Raw genomic sequence first — 20,451 nt, 5'->3', positions numbered from 1 at the left:
TAGTGCAGGAATTCGGCTTCCCACGTTCAACCATGTAGAAGGTGTACCGAGAATAGGTTGAATGAAAGTGTCACAGTCCACAACAGACACCATACCGGGCGTTCAGAGGTCCTCAATGACCGAGACCGGCGACACTAGGGACGAGTAGTCAACAGAGACAGGAGAGCAACTGTGCAACAAATCACGGCCCAATTCAACACTGGCCGTGTAGAAACGTCTCTCCGTGTACAATCCGTCGGAACATGCGTGTCCTCGGGTATGGGAGCCGTCGCCCTACACGTGTGCCACTGCTAACCCAGTGTCATCGGACACTCCGGCGCGCATTTGCCACCAATCACTACGGATGGACACTACAATAGTGGCGTAACGTCATATGGTCCGACGAGTCACGTTATCAACTGTACCATGCCGATGGGAGGCACCGTGTATGGTGCAGACTGCATGAAACGATGGATCCCACATGCCAAGAGGGTGGGGTCCAGGCTGATGGGGTATCAATCATGGTGTGGGGTGCATTTTCCTGACATGGAATGAGCCCTTGGTTGTTCTGGAAGATTCATTAATTGGTCCGCGGTATCATCAGCTGCTCGGATACCATTTCCACCCGTTTGTGATGTTTCAACATCCTGACGACATTGCGGTCTTTCGACAGGACAATGCGGGGCCACATCGCGCTAATACCATCCGTGATTGGTTCGACGAGCATGCATGTGAGATTCAACGACTGAACTGGCCACCCAGAAGCCCTAATACAAACCCTATTGAGCATATCTGAGATGTTCTTGAACTTAGGCTCCGGGCATTGGATCCTCAATCCACGAAAAGGCCACAATTGGCTGCCGCTCTGTAGACTGTGTGGTCTCAGCTGCCTCCGGACGTGTACCAGGGACTTGAAGACTCCGTTCCACGCCGTATCGCTACACTCCACATGGTCAGAGGGGGGCCCGACCAGATATTAATTGGGTATGCCATGAGTTTTGCTCAGTTAGTATAATTCGTATTGTATATCGGAAGGTACAAACTAATACGTAGATAATAATTAGTTACTTATTAGAAGTGCGTTTGATACAGTCTGTAAAAAAAAATGTACATTATAGACTTACTTTCTGTAACTTGACAAATTTTTAGGTGAATTTGGTAGTGACCAATATAAACAGGTTTCACTGTATCTGATTTTTCACAGTGGGTGGTAATTGTCGAGAAAACACAAAAGTTTTAGACTTTAGGAAATAAGTTGGAGAAAGTGCTGTATAAATTGTGTATACTGCTTTTATGAGTTTTCCTGGACCGAGAGAAATTAATTTTAACGTGAATTTATTAAGGAGCGCTACGCTAATTACCTATAGATAGCAGCACATTTTCCGTCTTTTCAGTGTATTATTTTCATAGAGGGAGACAATATTAGCAACAACTAGCAGAATATCCGTTCTTCGGATGGAAAAATACGTTTCACGGAGATAAATGGGTGAACTTGGATTTAAGCGATATCGGAAATGTCACTGTTCGTCTCAGTGACCACAAAAACTATGGATTCGACATTAATATCGGTCATTTTCGATTATTTTTATATATATATCTTCCCTCTCCGCCAAGTTGCGGGGCTGAATTTGGATTTAAACGGCATCGGAAGTAAAACTGTTCATCTCAGCGACCCCGAAAACTACTATAGATTCGATACTAATATCGGTCATTTTCGATCATTTATATATGTATCTCCCCCTCCTCCAAGTTGTGGAACTGAAGTTGGACTTAATCGGCATCGGAAGTGTCACTGTTAATCTCAGCGACCGCGGAAACTGAATTCAACATTAATATCTGTCATTTTCGATCATTTTTATATATTTCTCCTCCCTCAAGTTGCATGGTGAATTTGGATTTAAACGGCATCAGAAGAGTCACTGTTCGTATCAGCGACCTCGAAAACTATGGATTCGACACTAATATCAGTCATTTTCGATCATTTTTAAATATCTCCTTCCCCGCTACGGTGTATTGTCAAAGTAAAATGATGAAAAACATCCCAGGTCCGAACCTCATTTTTATTGAAAATTTGATCGAGATCGGTCGGGTGGTTCAAGAGTTATTAAGTCACAAACATAGCCACTTTCATTTTTATTTATATAGATTAGAAGTGCGTTTGATACTATCTAAAAAAAAAAAAAATATACATCATAGACTTACTTTCTGTGGTGGCCAATATAGACAGGTTTTATCGTACCTGATTTTTCACAATGGCTAGTAATTGTCGAGAAAACACTTGAGGCTTTAGGGAAAATTTTGAGAAAGTGTTGTATAAATTGTGTGTACTGCTTTTCTGAGTCTCCTGGACCGAGAGAAATTAGTTTTAACTCTTTCACTACCAGTTTTTTTTTTTTCGGAGTGAAAAACATTAATGTATGATTATTTTAATTAAAGTTGTCAAAAGTATAAATATAAAAAAAAATATTTCGCACCGTTTTGTTTTTCAACATGGGGAGTTGTGGGACATACGTATGTATCCCGCTGTTATTTTTATATGCCCCAGTGGTAGTGAAATGAATGATCATCCTGTATTTTCAGTTGATATATATTGTCAGGAAAACACGTGGATCGTATTTATGATTACAAATATTTTACATTTCGGTAGCTTATTCCAAATGACAAGCTCTTTATCAGTACATGCAACTACTGCTTTATTATTAGCACTTTGCTCTTCACTTTCATCTGTTCCATTATCTCTACTTTCACTTACATACTGTCTATTTGATAATTTCATCAGCTATGGCATCATCACTTTCACACAGTTACGTCAGAGTCCTCAAGAAATCTTCAAATTTCATTTGCATCGTACTTGCGTTTACGACTTCGTACATCACTGATATCTGAACTCATTTTTCCTCGATCGAATTATCATTTTCTAAATAACTATGGTTTTCAGAACCACTGGGATAAATATGTCCCACTCAAACGTACCAGTCGAGCGGTCGCGGGAGCGATTCACGGTGGAAACAGTCGGACGAAAAAGTGGAAAAGCTTTTCCAAGCCAGCTATCCTGAGTGAGATTTTCCTCATTCATACCAGGCAAATTCCGAGATAATACCTAACATAGAGGTCCCAGGCCGTTTTCTTCCTTTCCTTTCCTCGGATAGTGTGATCCCTCATATGAGTGACGGGCTAACATGTCCATAGATCCCGAAAGCCCAGAAATCTTAATTCCTAATCCTAATCCTAGTGACGGGCTAACATGACCATAGATCCCGAAAGCCCAGAAATCTTAATTCCTAATCCTAATCCTAGTGACGGGCTAACATGACCATAGATGCCGAAACCCAGAAATATTATTCCTAATCCTAATCCTAGTGACGGCCTAACATGTCCATAGATGCCGAAAGCCCAGAAATTTAATTACTGATCCTAAAGGTAATAATTAAGGACGGGCAAAACCGGTTTAAATAAAAATCGAAAACCAGTTTGTAGAGAAACTACAAACGGACATTTCTCAAAAAAAAAAAAAAAAAAAAATAACGAAACCGGGTTCTGGTAGAAAACCGAAACCGGTTTTGATAGAAAACAAGAAAACTTTTAGTAAAGAGTATGTGCTGCTATCTATCAGGGATAGTCGAGTCTTGACTGTTTGTAGAGAGTGGTAATTTTGTTTTTTTACTTTCCAGGGATAAAGAGAGCTTGACCCAGCTTATTGCTCAACTATCCTCGAGTGATCCGTGTCGAAATGCTGACGATTCAACCTACAATGAGGATAGCAACAGTCAAGACGTAATCGAGAAGCCCATCACTGACACGGGGCAGCTGAGTGAAGGTGTGGATGAAGAGGGGGATGAGGAAGAGGAGGACGGAGAGGGAGAGGAACAGGAAACAACTGTCGAAGAATCCGAGAAGTCTGTAGTGAATGGAAAGACAAGTGAAGAGGAAAAAGTCAACGAAACTGGTGCTTCCACAGAAGATGCCAAACCTAATGCAACTCAGAATAACGTAAAGCATGAGCCAGCTATAAAAATTAAGCTTGATCTAAAAGAAGGGACTGTAAGTACAATTAAGAACTCTCCTGTGAAACCAGAAAATAAAAACGTGGATCTCCTTAATGGGAAAAAGAGGTATACTATAACCGTCAGAAAACTTGAAGACTTGCAAAAGCCCATTCCACCAGAAAATGTTTCCAAAGAAGACAAAACGAGTAGCGAAACCTCTCATAAGCAACCAGAACCAAACAGTGATAGCAATCCAGTGTCAACTCCAGAGGCTAAGTCCGCTGGGAGCGATGATGCAGAATCTCTAAAACATACTGAAGGGCAGCTGAAGAGAGGTTGTGATCCGTCAAGCAGCAACGATGATGACCAGAAAGCAAAGAAGATTCGTGTAGAAGATGATCCTAAGGCCGATACGAAAGTAAGTAATACTGCACCCAATGCCAAAGAGAGTAAAGAGGAAACTGAGTCATCGAAGGAGGATAAGGAATCCAGTCAGAAGCCGGTGGAAGAACCTGAAGTTAGTGAAGCCATTGAAGAACCAGTGATGTACGTACGCGGGGAAGGTTCAGGAAAAGATTGTGATGCTGGAAACACAGAGAAACAAGACTCTGTAAACAAAGATAAAACAGACAGTTCGCAAGAGAAAGAGTGTGATAAAAGTGAGGAAACTAAGAAAAGTAGTGACTCGACTAAACCCTCCGATAGAGGGAGCAGTAGTAGTAGTAATAGTGGTACTGATTTAAGTGCTACAGACTCCAATGTGAACACCGTGCAAAAAGAAACTTCTTCCATTAATTCTAGTGCTGATAGTGTGAATGGACCAGAAATTTCCTCGAAAACAACTGTAAGCGAGAAAATTAAGTGTGAAGTAGAAAGAACTACCGCTGGTGAAAATAGTGCAACAGCAGCGAAACAATCTAGTAATGTGGAAAGTGGACAATCAGTACCTGACTCTAGTAGTGAGAAATGTACAGTAAGTTCAGGCAAGTCAAACACTATTCAAACAGAGGTTGTAAGTGATCAAAGTGCGACCAGCGGGAGTGATAAAATTAGTGATCACGGAATCATGAGCGGTAATGGTGATTCAGTGAGAAGATCTCAAGATAATACGTCGTCAACAGAAACTGATTCAAAGCTAAAGCAAGATTCGAATGAAACTAAAATCAAGACTAGTGTGAGCACAAAAGAAGCTCCATCTAAGGATGAAATAGTTAATTTATCCGGAACTTCCCAGGATAAGGAAAAAGTTCCAAACCAAGAAAGTAATAAAAAACAAGCTGAAGAAAAGCCTGATAAAGTTGGTTCTAAATCTGGTGTGAATGAAATGTCAGTATTCTCAAATACAGAAAAACAAGTACCCGAAAACAAAGTGGCTTCAAGTAAGCCCAATGTAGAAACCAAACCGGAGCAGAAGAAAGATGAAAAAGCAAGCGTTAGTAGTGCTGAAAAGAAACTGGTAGAAAATAGTGAAGTTTCGTCTAAACATGACGATAAAATATCGAAATCGAAACCTGGTATTGAAATAAAAGAAGGACAAAATGATAAGATTATTTTAGGTAAACAGGGTGAAAAACTAGGAGGATATCCTTTAGAAAACATAGTGAAGAAATTATCTTCTGTAAAATCGCCAACAGAACTTCCTATGCGACCGTTTGACATGACAGAAAGCACTAGGTTAGATCCAGGCATAAGTAGTACTGTATCTTCAGACCGGAATATGTCTGAAAATAAGAATACAGGCATACCGTCGATACAGAAATTTCCAAGATTGCCTTCAGACGACATGTATGATCTGAAGGGAAAAGGGCCTGTTGTTTATAAAACAGCGGATAAAGTATCGCCAAAATTAGAGACGGACTTAACTAGAAGAAGTCCTTTGCAAATGGACCCACATATTTCTGGCCATCTGGATTTCCTTGGAAATTTGTCTAAAGCTGGGGCAGGTATTATTAATGAAAGCCAACAAAAGCTCTTGGAACAGTTTTCTGCTGCAGAGAAAATGCCTTCACCATTAGAAAAGAATCCAAATTTGCCTAAGCATGAAACTCATCAAAAACACAGCAAGAAATCCAGTGATAAAAGCGAAAGATTTCCAATGAGATATCCAGGTATGGATGCTAGTAGTAAATTCAATGAAATGGCTTCTCTGATTGGCTCACAAATGTATCCCATGCTACCGAATTTACCATTTGGTATGTTCGGAGAAACAGCAAAACATTTGCCCGCAGATTTTATGCTCGAGGCAAGTCGTCTTGCAGCAGAAAAGAATTTTGGCATGTTGGGAGCAGCAGAATTTCAGAAAAATATGGAAAAGCTGATGGGAAAAAATTTTGCGTTAGAAGCCGAGAGAAATTTGAAAGCACATGCTCTTTCAACTTTAAAAATACCGGAAGTTCCGGGAGTGTCCGAATCTAATAAGAAAGATAAATCAGCAGATAAGAATCCCACTCTTGGAATGTATCAGGATCCTGTAACAGGTAGAAATCTGTTAACCGGTGGCTTTGAAAACCCTTACCAGCTATCACAGATGCATGCGTTGATAGCAAATGCAGAACGAGGACGAACTGAGCGTGAGTTGTATGGGAAGATGTTGGGAAAGGAAACCCCACCTTCAACATCAAGTTCATCATTCGAGAAGCAGATGCGAGAACAGCAGAATATTAAATACGGAGGTAGAACTCAAGACAGCCCGTTGCTTTCGCCCAGAGAGAGCTTTAAAAAGACTGAAACTACGCCATATAATATTCCAGGTGTCACATGGGATTCGTTGACCCAAAGACCGTTTGATACTCCGGAACACTTAATGTTATCTGGCAGGAAGTTTGGTGGTAGTGATTTATTCCAGAACATAGAAAAAAGTTTGTCTGAAAATACGTCATTCTCTTCGTCTAGTAGAAGTGAACATTTCCGATCACAAGATAGTTCTTTAAAATATTCCGATAAGTTATCTAATAAACCTGGAGAGAAGACATCAACGGATACATCATCCAGACGTCCTCAACCGGTACCAGTTAGTTCCAACAGCAAATCTCGTAGAAAATCAGTCGAAAGTATAACAATGGGAATCATGATGGAGAAGATGGCCGGAAAAACAGGCGGCGCTCTTGATATGCAAAAGAAGGTATTGGAAAGTGCGACAGATGCTGCTTTATTAGAAAAATTTGGAAATGTCCCTCTAAATTTACATGCAGACCAGAATAAGGCCCAAACATTTTCTGCACCGAAGCAAGATAGTCATTCCAGCGGGTCATCACATTTTAAAGACAAGTCTTCTACAAGTTCTTACGATAAGGCTCCTCTTGATTTATCAGTGCCACAATCCAGTACAAAACCAACACCTCATGTAGAAGTCCCTGTTCAGAAGGGTCATGGAAGTGATAGAAGAGGAACAGACGTATCTAGCTCTGTGGAAAATAAAACGGAAGGCGATCTTGCTTATAACAGTGGAAGACCTTTCCCATTATTTGGCGAACATATGCTTCAGAATCCTTTGTTTCCATTTGGAGGTCTTGGTGCTAATCCAGCTGCTGGACTTCTATTTAACGAAAAAATATTTCAAGAAAACCAGAAATTAATAGCGAAACAAATGGCATCTGAAGCCGAGTTTCTGAAACAACAACAAGAATTTTTAAGGGCCATGGAAACATTACGGAATCAGCTGGGAGATAAACCTTTCCTTGGTTCTAGGGAACAACTTGATGCCTACGCAGCTCATGCTTTAAGCATGGGCTTAGGCTTTCCAGATAAACTACCGACGTTATATCCTACGATGGAAAAAGGAAGAGAGATGAATTTACCAAAACAAATGGAGAAATCGTTTGGAAGAGCTTCAAGTAGTGATGTGAGTAGTAGGACATCGGGGTTTTCAAAAAGCGTAAATATAGAACAACAAAGGCACTCAGATCCAAAGTCATCGAGTTACGAAAGAGCAGAGTTATTGAAAATGTCTGCAGCAGCAATGAGCGATCCGAAATTACACCCACTAGGAGCTGCAAAGATGTATGGGGAACCATTTAACTTATATAAAACAGCAGAGCACAATATTCTTAGCGGTTTGCATGGCCCTTCAATGCAAGATATGGCTCATAAATCATCAGAACGAATGGAACATATGTCTAAAAACTTTCCCAGATTCCCTGAGAAATCCAATTACGATGCTCTAAAGCTATCAGGAAGAACAGATTCGAATAAAGAAAGGATGACGATAGAAAAGAAATTAGCTTCACCGACTTTAGAAGATGATAAAATGAGAAATATGGGACTCAAAGCAGAGAATGAATCCAAGGACATTAGTAAGGACAGAGAGACCACTCCAGAAAACTTAGCTATGCTGAAAGGTAGCACCAATAAAGTTGTAGCATCAAATATTAGTAAAGATTCTGCAGTGCTGGATTTGAAATGTTCGAAACAATGTGAACCTAAAAGCAAATTCGAACACTTCTCTAGTCATGTTAATGTTCCAAGTAAGATAGACGAAAAGGCGAAGTTAACTGAGGATATGTCTGATAAAATGCCAGAAAAAGATAAGAAGAGTGGGTGTGATTCAAAACCCAGTGAAACTGCTAAAGAATCTTCATGTAAAGCATCATCGGACGACAAATTTTCACATAAGACTGAACAACAAAACATTCCTGAGAAACAAGTCAATGAGAAGAGAGATGTGAAAGATAATGCGTGCAGCAAAAAAGTTATAGTGGAAGAATCGAAAACCATTACTGATAAAGATGTAGCAAAAGAAGAAAAGGAAGCTGTAAAAGATAGGAATAAAGAAACTGAGAGAAAGGACCTGTCTAAAAAGTCTGAGGAGTCAAGTGACCAAGACGTGAAAGCCAAAGATGCAGAAATAAAGGCTAAAACAAGCGAAACGATGTTACCAAGTGAAAAACCTTTGTCATATACTTCAAAAGATACTGACAAGAAGAGCAGTCTAAAGGCGGAAGCAGAGAGCACTGAAAAGGCTGCTGCAGACAAACCAAAATCTATAAAAAGCGAAGAGAAGCCAGAAACAGTAAAAGAACAGAATAAAGAGGAACAGTGTAATAAATCGAGCTCTGTGGAAGAGAAAATCGGAGACAAAGAGCAAAGTGAAAATAAAGTTACACCTGCTTATGATGATAAGTCAAAAACAAGTGCGGAAAAAGTTTCGGAAGAAAAGAAGTCAAAAACAAGTGCGGAAAAAGTTTCGGAAGAAAAGAAGCCTGATACTGACATTAAAAAAGACGAAAAATTGACAGACCTTTCTCAGCCTAAAGACTTAACTGGAAAGAAACCTGAGGAAGAGAATCAAGCTTCAGACAATAAGAAAGGTTCTGAAGCAGTTAAAGATAAGAAGGTGTCAAAACTTGAGGATTCTTCCTCTCTCAAAGAGGTTTCAGTTGAAAAGGAAACCGATGTGAAAGCGGAAAGTACCACCAAAATGGATCTTTTAGCTAAAGATACTGTTTCTAAGACAGATATCCAGAAAACTCCAATGGAGAGCTTGGATCTTTCAGCTAAAAAGTCGGCGGGAGATTGCAAGTCAGATGTTTCTACTGTTAAAGGTGGGGAACATCTGCCAGCTGATAAGGAAGTGGATTCCATAATAAAACATGACCAAAAGATAGACAAATCAGCTTCTGAAAAATGTGCTCCTAACGAGAAACTAAAAGAAAAAAGTGACGTTGAAGTTAGTATTGATCAAGAGAAGAAATCAGAAGTAAAAAGTGCTGTAGTGACTACAACGGAGAATAAGAACTCTGAACAGACTACTGCAGAAGATGATAAGCTATCACAGAAGGGAAAAGTTGAGCCAGAGAAATTAAAAGAGCTCAAATCGTTGTCTAAAACCAATAAAGAATCGGTTCCAGACTCGTTGAAGAAGGATGATAATGTGTCATTAGAAACGTCTGCTAAAGTTGGTGAAAAGAGCCCATCAACAGTTGCAGAGAAACAACCTAAAGAATCTGCTGGTACTAAAAAGCAGGCTTCAATAAATCGGAAGCAAGATGAAAAACTGCCTATAGAAGAAGGCAAACGAAGTGATACTAAAACAAGTACGGTACAAGAGAATCTTGTACAGGATAAAAAGGAAGAAGTACAGGATAATAAAGACAATAACAAGGAGAAATCTAGTACTCCTGCTGACGTGTCCATGGCCGCTACGGATAAAGCAACAGATTCCAATAAAACAACTGAGAAAGCCGATGTCCACGAGCAGCAAATTTCGGAAGATAATAAACAAGAAGAGAAATTTTTGAAAGATGAAGTCAATAAGAAAGCTGCTAATGACGTAAAAGATGATAAAAGTGAGAATTTAGTTAAAGGTAGAAAGGTAAAAGTGGCTGGAACAGACAGTAAGAATAGTAGAAGACGGCCATATAGCAGACGAAAAAGTAAAGACGACACTGAAGCGAAGATTCAGTCTGAAGAGAGTACAAAATCTAACCTCGAAATGACAGACGACTCCCTACAAAAGGAACAAATTCCACCTAAAGGAGCTGATAAAAAATTAGAAGATCAAGAAAATAAGGAGGAAACCTCGGAAGTAGAGAAGGTTATGGTATCTGTTGAGAGTGATGCTTCTGTTAAAAAAGAACCGGCAAGAGGGAGAAAACGAAGCGCGAAAGGTACAGAAACTCAAACAGTTGGTAGGCTCATGACAAGACGGAAAAGTAGAGAAGAGTCTGCCATAGCAGTTGAGCAGATAGATCGTAGAAACATCACGAAAACAGATACAAAAAATGCTGCAGATAGTAAAGTAGATGTCACTAAAGAAACCGAAAAGAAAGCTGAATCCAAAATCGATGAAGAAAAGAAAGTAGAATCAAAAATAGACGATGAAAAGAAAGTAGAATCCAAAATTGATAAAGAAAAGAAAATTGAATCTAAAATTAGTAAAGAAAAGAAAGAGGAGTCTAAAATTGATAAAGACGAGAAAGCAGAGTCTAAAGCTGAAGAAAAGGAAGTAGAATCCAATGTTAAGGAAGAAAAGAAAGTGGAATCCAAAGTTAAGGAAGAAAAGAAAGTGGAATCCAAAGTTAAGGAAGAAAAGAAAGTGGAATCCAAAGTTAAGGAAGAAAAGAAAGTGGAATCCAAAGTTAAGGAAGAAAAGAAAGTGGAATCAAAAGTTAAGGAAGAAAAGAAAGTGGAATCAAAAGTTCAGGAAGAAAAGAAAGTGGAATCCAAAATTGATGAAGAAAAGAAAGTAGAATCCAAAATTGATGAAGAAAAGAAAGCAGAATCAAAAATTAGTGATGAAAAACAAACAGAATCTAAAATTAGTGAAAGGAAACCGGAAAAGTTGGGTATTGAAGAAAAGGATGAAGAATCCAAAATTGATGAAGAAACTAAGACAAAATCCAAAATTAGTGAAGAAAATAAAGTAGAAATCAAAACCAGTGAAGAAAAAGAAGAATCGAAAATCAGTGCGAACAAGCAAGATAACAAAGGAGCAGCTCAGAGAAGAACCAACAGAAGACGAAGCTCGAAAACAGCAACGATAGAACAAGATGTTGGCGAGACGGAAACGAAAAATGAATTAGCAATAAGTGGCACAGCAAGTAGTGTTGAAGAAAAACCCACTATAACGACTCCGGCACGTCGTGGAAGAAGAGCTTCGCAAGTTGTGGACACAGAAACCGCTAAAAAGGAACCGGCACCTAAACAGACGAAACCATCACAAAGGAGAGGAAGGCCAAGCACCAAAGAACAAACATCGAAAATAGCAAATGAACAAAAACCCGAAAGTACATCAGTGAAGCAGCCGGCAAAAGTAGTAACAAGTGAAGAGAAAACGAAGGGAGTTCCTGAACAAAACAAGACTACTGACGTAGATAAAGAAGCTGATAGTATTAAAGAAAGCCCAGCTGTAGAAAAGAAAAGAGATGACACGTTAATTAAACCAGCAGAAGTAGGTAAAGTTACTGCTGAAGAAGAAAAGAGTTTGGACAAAACGCAAGAGAAGGATAAGAAAGGTGATATCCTTTCAGAAAACAAAACATCGGATTCATCGGCAGAATCTCAGGAGCAGACGAAAGAGATATCGTCGCAAATCGTCGCTGATGAAGAGCCACCGAAAGTTACGGAAGACGACCGCCAGGAAGAGGCGTCGTTAGCAACAAGTATCGAAGACGACGCAGCCGAGAAGAGATCCCTAAGAAGTATTCGTAAGAGAAAATGTAGTAACAAAGAAGGAAGTGGCCCTAATAAGTCCAAAGTAAATGATGTGAACAACGCAAATGCTCAAAAGAAGGCTTCGAAAGAAGAGCCAAAGGTTACTGAAGAACAAGCTAAGAGTGAAACTATAGTGAATGAAAAAACAGAAATTTCAGAAACAAAAGGTGACAAAATTAATGAAGAAACAGTCATTTCAGAGAGGAAAGCTGACAAAACTAATGAAGGAGCAGCAGTTTCAGAGACAGGCACGAAAGCTGACAAAATTGATGAAAAAACAGCATCTGAAGGAACTGAAGAAAGTAAAGTAGACGAAAATCCTTCAGAGAAACCCTCACGCGGTTTAATTAGCCAGTTGTGCTTCGATGACGAGCAGAGCTTCGAGTTCATGTCCCAAATTGGTGCAGCTATTCGAAAAGCTAGTGCGGAGGGCGCGGAAGCACAGAAGGAGTCTCCAAAGAAACGAGGCCGAAGACGAAAGAGTGATGTTCCTGTTGGCGAACCTCGAGTTCTACGACACAGCACTCGAATACAAACTAGTTTGATTGCTGATGAAGAGAAACCAGTTAAAACAGATAAACAATTACAGCAAAAGGCTGAAAATCAATCCGAAAACAAAAGTGAGGCACAATCTGAGAAAACGGATGTGAAACCGGAAATAGCTGATCAGAAAGAGTCAGCGTCGGTAAAACCTGAAAATAGCAACGAAAAGGTAAAACCAGAAGAAACGGTTGAAGTAAAAGCTGGAAAATCTAAACCTGCGCGAGTGCCTAAAGGAGGACGGCGTAAAAGCAACGCAAATGCACAACCTCCAGCAACACCAGAACCGAAAGTATCCACCGGTAAAAAGAGAACAAGCAAAGAAATGAGCAAAGATAGCGATGGTGATGATGATGATGACGTTAAATTAAGTGATCTTGTTCCCGCGGAGAAGAAACAGCGAATGAGAGCTAAAGTGTCGCCCAAAAGTAGGAAAGGGAAGAAGCAACAACAATCAAAGACCGAGGTTATGAAGGAAGATGAAAAAGAACCTACTGCAGCTGTAGCAAAAGAAAGCGATTCCGACTCTGACCGTAGCTTTGATGGTCTTGATATGTCAGTCGAAGAAGAACCGGAACAAGAACTGGAAATGGAAGAACATAAAGAGAACGAGAAACCCACTCCAAGCAAAAAGCGCACAAGTCGAGCTAGTGGGAGTACTCCGCGTAAAAGTCGTGCAAAACCTAAGCCTAAAGGAAAAGGTGGTAAAGTGCCTGTTGATGAGGTCCCGGAGCCAAACGCTGAGCCTAATGAAACTGCAGCAGAGATGAGTAAGAAGCCAAAGCAACCGCAAACACCCAAGGGAAAGGGTAGAGGTGAGTACTTTTTTTTAAATACATAATTTTTTTGGATATGTTATTCTGGATAAATATGGGATAGTTTAAGCAAATTTCCGAAGAACGGACGTAGAAAGGGTGGGAAACCAAAGTTGTTAATAGTAACGGAACGAAAAATGTTTTAAGTTCAGGTTTTGGAGCCTATATAAACGTTTCAAATCGATAGAGGAGAAAACTCAAATACATTTTGTCACATTAGTTCTGTTACAGAGTCGAAACCATAACTCTTGTTCGTCGGAAAGAGAACTGAAATTTATTTCGATGTATCTGCTGTATTCACAAAGCCGAAATTTTAACGATATCGGTTCTGATCATGAAATCGAAAACTGAAGTTATATTGAAGTACGTTTAGGAACAGTTTCATTACCCCCCCCCCTCACACACACACATACATACACAATACGTAAATATAATTTAAAAAAAAAAAAAAAAACCGGACCCCAATGTATAGATTCGATGCATTTCGTTACATAGAATACAAATTTCGAAACTCCAGGACGATTGATCATGTTAGTTTTTTTATAGGCGAAAAATTCGAGCGATTTTGGATAGGAAGGACACATGTTTTTGCCCATAAAACAAAATTGACACAGTCGTTCGTCCTAGGGTTTCGAAATTTGGACTCTGTGTAACAAAGTACATCGAATCCATATCCTTGGGTCCTGTGTATAAGACCTTGTTATTTATTGTGTGTGTGTGTGTGTGTGTGAGTGAGTGAATGGGGGGGGGGGCTGTATTATCGTTGTTTGCAAACGTTGGTTAGCTGAAGATCGTCACAAGCTCCAAAGAAAGTTGAGTAGTGGTGAAGTTTTAACTTGCGGGAACACCCTACGAAAGGTCATGGCTCCTTGTAACATAGCCACTAACGTTCCCGCCTGTCGTGCGAACGGTCCCAGGTTCGATTCCTGGTGGGGATACTCGATCGAGAAAATGTAAAAGATTTTCAGATCAGCTATCCTGAGTGAAATTTTCCTCATTCACACCAGGCAAATGCCGGGCTTGTACCTAACATAATGGTCCTAGGTTGCTTTCTTCTCCAATTTCCCGTGCACTGTGATAGCCGAGGGACGCTATCCCTCATATGTGATGGGCTAGCATGGCCATAGCTGTCGTAAGCCTAGAAATATAATTCCTGACCATAAACCTAGCAACGAAAGATTGATTTTATTAAATATTGTTTGCAGTAACTGGCACAACAAATGTTTTCAGAAACCTGGAATCGTATATCAGTTCCGTTACCATTTACAACTCTGGGGAAAATTTCAGTAACAGAACAAAACAAAAAGAACTTCAATAAATGACAAAGTAACTACAAAGCCGTTATTCCTCGTTTTAGTCTTGCAGGGTGTCTATCGGTCACGAAAATCATGAAAAAGTCACGAAATCAGAAAACGGTCATGAAAGCCATGAAAAAGTCACGAAATTTAGCTTTTGGGTTTTTTATCTGTACAAATATAAGTGCAGACCGGAAAATTTTGTTCTATAAAACGTCAAAATTCACCACCAAAAATGTCCATGGTCAGCTTTAGACGCTACCGAATCGCAACCAAAGTACGCTTCTATTGCATGTATGAGAATTCGGCCTAATTCGCACTTGAGAATGTTACTAAATTTATGGTTTGTTATATAAAAGGTCACGAAAAAGTCATAAAATTTCATTTTGAAATTTTAGTAGACACCCTGTCTTACTTTGTCAGTATATAAAAAACGAAGGGAGCAACCGGTTTATTTATCTCACATCGTATCTTGTCGAGGTGCGTTTGCATGGAATTCAAAGAACGGAAAAGTTTAACTGAACTAGAGCTCGAACAAATCTCTGGTTCATCGTGTGGGTGTGTTAACCGCTGCACCACTTAGTTTGTTCCTTGACCATCTATATGTTTTAACTCTTGCGAGGTCGGTACTCAGCCGTACAGAATGCTGTAACTAATCCATGTAAAAACTATACTCAAAAACAAATAAATTAAGTTTGATCAATCCTGACACGAAAGACCTATGGTGCTGAAATGGACGCTTCCTCATTAGTGGACCTCTATCTTATTAAATGATGCAGGTCAGGGAAAGAGATTGGTCTGGCATCTTCAAATTAGGGAAAAAATTAAAAATTATTTTGTAAGAATCCTCTGTCTTGTGAATTCATTATTTTTGAAAGATTACTAACCAGCTTCTCGTTGACCTAGTGTATGTGTGGAAAAATTTAGAGTATAATGAATAGAGAAATATATAGGAGTCACGAAACACTCACCTTGACTTCCATTTTCCAAATTATTATGTTGATTGAACTTCCGTAGACCCTACTGTTTCGCGCTTTTACAGGTCCCTTCATAACTCGCTGTTTCTGCGTAGCCACCTTCTCCAGCTGTAGTTTGACGTCACCGCGTTGAAGCAGGGACAAATATCGTGTGCTAAGCCAATCTAAAGAAATTTTAAAAATGCGAAAAAAATAGACTGCGTACAAATACAATTTGTACTCACTGTAGCATTGTGCAGCACTTGAAGAATAACTTTGCATCCACTGTCTTAAGAATATTCCTCATTCGAAGTTCCCGTGTTCCCGCGTTTTTCCATTTAAAAACCGAATTTTGAAAAAGTTCTGGTCTTGTCGATAGTTTCAACATGGAAGTATCTTTCTTAGGACATCAAATAGTTGGCCAATCACATTTTTTTTATTGACTTTTTTTTTCTTGGTGAAATTTTCGCAATACAACTTCATATTTTTTTTATTACTTCCATCAGGGTTGGCTGGTTTAAACAAGAAAAAAAAAAAAAAAGAAACGAAAAAGTCTTTAAATCGTATGAACTTCATGGTTACGTTTCCACATATCAAACCATCTAAATTGGTTTTATCTCCTTTTCACCTTTTAATCGAGGCGTCCTATGTTCAATTCTCGATCGAACCACAACCCTTCTTTCAAGTGTAAACCAAGTAGCGGTTCGGATATCACTTTAAGTGAAAATCTTCTTACCTCGGTATTGCATAAGGATATTAAGCCTAAACATACCAAACGAAACCAAATTGTATGCCTAAATGCCTGTTGTTTTATAAAGAAGCCAAGGTTGCTTAAATATATTGATAGAAATTGGTGATATCTACATACTAAATTTGTAATTTAATACCTCAGTTTTAGCGTACTGATTACGATACGTTGACCATAAAATTTTACATACAAATACATTTAAAGTAATAACAGGATTTTCCCAATCGCTAAGGCGGGAGTTTCCCAATTTATATATAATTTTGTGTAATCAGGGTGTCTATCGGTCACGAAAGTCACGAAAAAGTCACGAAATCAGAAAACGGTCATGAAAGTCACGAAATTTAGCTTTTGGGTCACGATTTTTTTTTTTTTTTTTTTTTTTTTTTAACTGTGCAAATGTAAGTACAGATTGGAAACTTTTGTTCTATAAAACGTCAAAATTCACCATCAAAAATGTCTATGGCCGGCTTTAGACGCTACCAAATCGCAAGAAAAGTACGTTTCAGTGGTAGAGCGTTCACCTCTGGTGTTAGGGGTCCCGGGTTCGATCCCAGCCTCCGCCAAGTGAACTTTGTACTGGACAGACACCGTGTGCGTGGGTTTCTCAGGGTTCTCCCGTTTCCTCCCACTTTCTTCATTCCACCATTTTATTCATTACTCATCATCACCGTCTCCTTTAGCCTAACCGGCATACCCGTGGGACGTAAAACTCAAAGATTTCATTTCATTTTTCTTCTGAATTTCATGTTTCTTTTCCTATTTTAACTACCTAAAAAATAAAATTTTGTATCCCAAGAAAAGGCCTATTTAAATAACTTGAAAAGAGTTCTACATCCTCCCCATTTAAACCCCCCTAAAAATTAAAAATATTCAATTTTGGTAATTTTCCTGTGGGTTAGTTCCCAAAAGCTACAATCATGCCAAATTTGAACTTTTCCACGTCAACCAGAAGTACCCGTTATTTTATGTCTGTGAGTTCATGTATATATATATATATATATATATATATATATATATATATATATATATATATATATATATATATATGGGTGATTCCACGAAAAAGGGAAATTTTCACTTGGAAAATTTTTGTTCCGTTGATGGTCGCCTATTTCAATAAAAATATCACATGCACTTACTACTACTAAGTACATGTTAATTAGGTGTTCAGCAGAGCTGAATCGTTATTGGTGTAGTAAATAAAAAATAATAAACTTTTCAGCACCCACGGAGTTGAGACCATAGGTGACGGAGTTGAAAATTGCTGTGGAGTTGAGAAACGTGATACATCTGGGTGATAAGTTTTGGTTTATAAGTGATTAAGCTTATAATTTACATAAAAATTGAAATAATTTTCCAATAGTTTTTGTAAGTTAGAATTATTCTCCTTATGTTGAATAAAATTCTAACAAACTAGATGACACGTAATTTGTTATACAAAAATACTCCAGAAAATACTGCAAGCATATGAAAATATATCTAATGAAGGTTCCAAAATTGAGTGTATATATATATATAAAATATGAATATGTGACGTAAATAAGAAAAAAAGAAATACACATACACTTATCGAATATTGAAAAATTATTGCGCTTTCAATATGTTGACTATCATATGGAGAGGACAAACTTTTTACATAAGCTTACGAAACAGACGAAGTAGTCACTAAACCTGTCTATTGTCTACTTCATTTGTTTTCTGAGCTTATGTAAACCGTTTGTCTTCTCTGTGTGATCAAGTCCACATGTCGAAAGTGCAATACTTTTTCAACATTTGGTAAGTGTATTTGTACCGTATATTTGGTATATATACAAGGTGTTTCAAAACAATACACACATCGTTTGGGAGCTGATTTCTGACACCAAGATAAGACGAAAAGTATAGACAACTGGGTGCACAAATGCTTCCTTTCGGAGTTATAGGCTGCCGAAAACATGAAAAAAAAAATGAACTTTAAAGGTCCATAGCTCCAAAACTATGAGATCTGCCGTAGTCGGGTCACGACTTCACTTAGGAACTAGTATGTGCACTATCCAAAAATATGTTTCAGAATCCTGAGGTACTCACGAAGCAATTTTTATAGAGGGAGTTTGGTTACGGGCGTATAATCTGAAGTACTCACCAACTACTTCTATAAAAGTTGTTGTGGAAGTACCGCAAGATTCTGAAACATGGATATTTGGATAGCGCACATACTAATTCCTAAGTGAAGTCTGACCCGACTACGGTAGGTCCCATAGTTTTATGCTATGGACCTTCACCTTCAAAGTTAATTTTTTTTCATGTTTTCGGCAGCCTATAACTGCGAAAGGAAGCATTTGTGCACCCAGATTGGTCTATACTTTTTATCTTATCTTGGTGTTAGGAATCACCTCCCAAACGTTGTCGGTATTGTTTGAAACGCCCTGTATAATGCACACTAAATGACAGTGTAAGGCACTCATCATTTCTGTTTTCTTTGGATAATTCGATGTTCTTTGTTAAGTAGCCCTCATTTTCCACTCCAATGAAGGAAATGTCTTGAGGAAACAGGGAAGGGCTGTTCTAGTCTACACAGAATGACAACTGCCAACGCTTTTTAAACGTCAGGTTTAGTAGGCCAGGAGAAATTCCTCCCGATCCGCGTCATAAAATTGACTGTCCGCATATTGCCCTCAGACTCTTCGACAATCTATGAAAAGAAAACAATTAGTTGATCGTAAGATTCAGACGTCAATAGGTTAAAAACAGATACCATCCATCTTGACTTGACTGAAGTTTTACCTCCGGCTATCTGACAGCCCCAAATCTGAACTTCCGCGAAACACTCCTTAAATGGGCTAGGACCCTCCAGCCGGTCTTTGAGTGTGAATGACACGTGGTCAGCGTGTCGGCTCCTACGACCGTTGCGATGGTCTGCGCGATCAGGTTTCAGTACATCTCTACTCAAATGAGTTTTTTAATTGCCTTACTGTGCGAAGTAAACACCATTAATTTTTGAGCTTCCACCGGGAAACAAACCCAGAACCACATACGAAAGGCGAGCATATCAGTCACTAGACCATAAATGAGCTTTATTTCTATCAATATATTGAAAGAACAAATATTTGGAAGAGCATGAGCATAACAAACACTACAGGATTATCAACTCCGTGACTTGTCTCAACACCGTGGATTCCTTAGTTTTCAGATGGACATGGAGTTGAGAACCATGGAGTTGAGAAAATCGAATATAATTTATTTTTACCGGCCCACTTTTTAACCAGTACATGTGAGTAATTGTGTACGAATTTTCTACGTTAAGGCGTAGGTTCCTCAAGGGAAAGAAGGTATATACCATACAAATACATTCAGTAATAAATACCATGGTGTTGAGAATCAATTAATATACGCACCTGCTTTCCACACACAAAAATATTTTTCCTATAGCTTTTAACACATGCACACAACTTTTTCTGTTCTTCAGTCAAACATGCCTGCCTTGTCTTCTTGTGGGTGTTGCCAATGTGGACGACCATGCTATCTGTTGAGAGCAATGATAATTTTTTCTATTGCCATGGAGTTGAGACGAAATAGAGGTGACAGAAACGAAGCATAGTCAAGCTTTCCAAAATAATCGTTATAAAGATTTACTTTCCACAAAACCGAAACATTGAAGTGTTCTCTTCCATTTAATTACCATTAAATGATGTTTGATTTGCGACTTCAGTTGTAATTTATTGATTAAAATCAGTCAACTGTAGTCTGTGACAGCCCACGGTGTTGAGAAATTGGGTAATAATTAATTTTTTACGTATGTTTCGTGTTATATTTGCAAACTGTTATACATGGCATACCTACTTTGTGACGGTTACTACCAAACAAAATAAAAATGAGGTGATTCTTTCGTAGTAGTTTGAAGAAATGCCCGTGACAGAAAATTTCCCTTTTTCGTGGAATCACCCATATATATATATATATATATATATATATATATATATATATATATAGAGAGAGAGAGAG

General features: G+C 38.7%; 1 protein-coding gene across 4 annotated transcripts in view; it reads left to right on the top strand.

Moving 5' to 3' along the window:
• The window catches only part of LOC145684285 (uncharacterized), a 141,979-nt gene that overhangs the window by 34,212 nt on the left and 87,316 nt on the right, over positions 1 to 20,451 (top strand). For all 4 annotated transcript variants that reach the window (XM_081756434.1, XM_081756437.1, XM_081756435.1 and 1 more), the window contains exon 4: positions 3,651 to 13,471. In XM_081756434.1, coding sequence (XP_081612560.1) covers positions 3,651 to 13,471 — 9,821 coding nt within the window. The remainder of the gene's footprint in view (positions 1 to 3,650; positions 13,472 to 20,451) is intronic.

This window comes from Thermobia domestica, chromosome 4 (genome assembly GCF_964235325.1).
Source record: "Thermobia domestica chromosome 4, izTheDome1.hap1.1, whole genome shotgun sequence".
Classification (NCBI taxonomy): Eukaryota; Metazoa; Arthropoda; class Insecta; order Zygentoma; family Lepismatidae; genus Thermobia; species Thermobia domestica.
The sequence above is the reverse complement of the archived record's forward strand: the minus strand, read 5'-3'. Positions and strand labels throughout refer to the sequence as shown.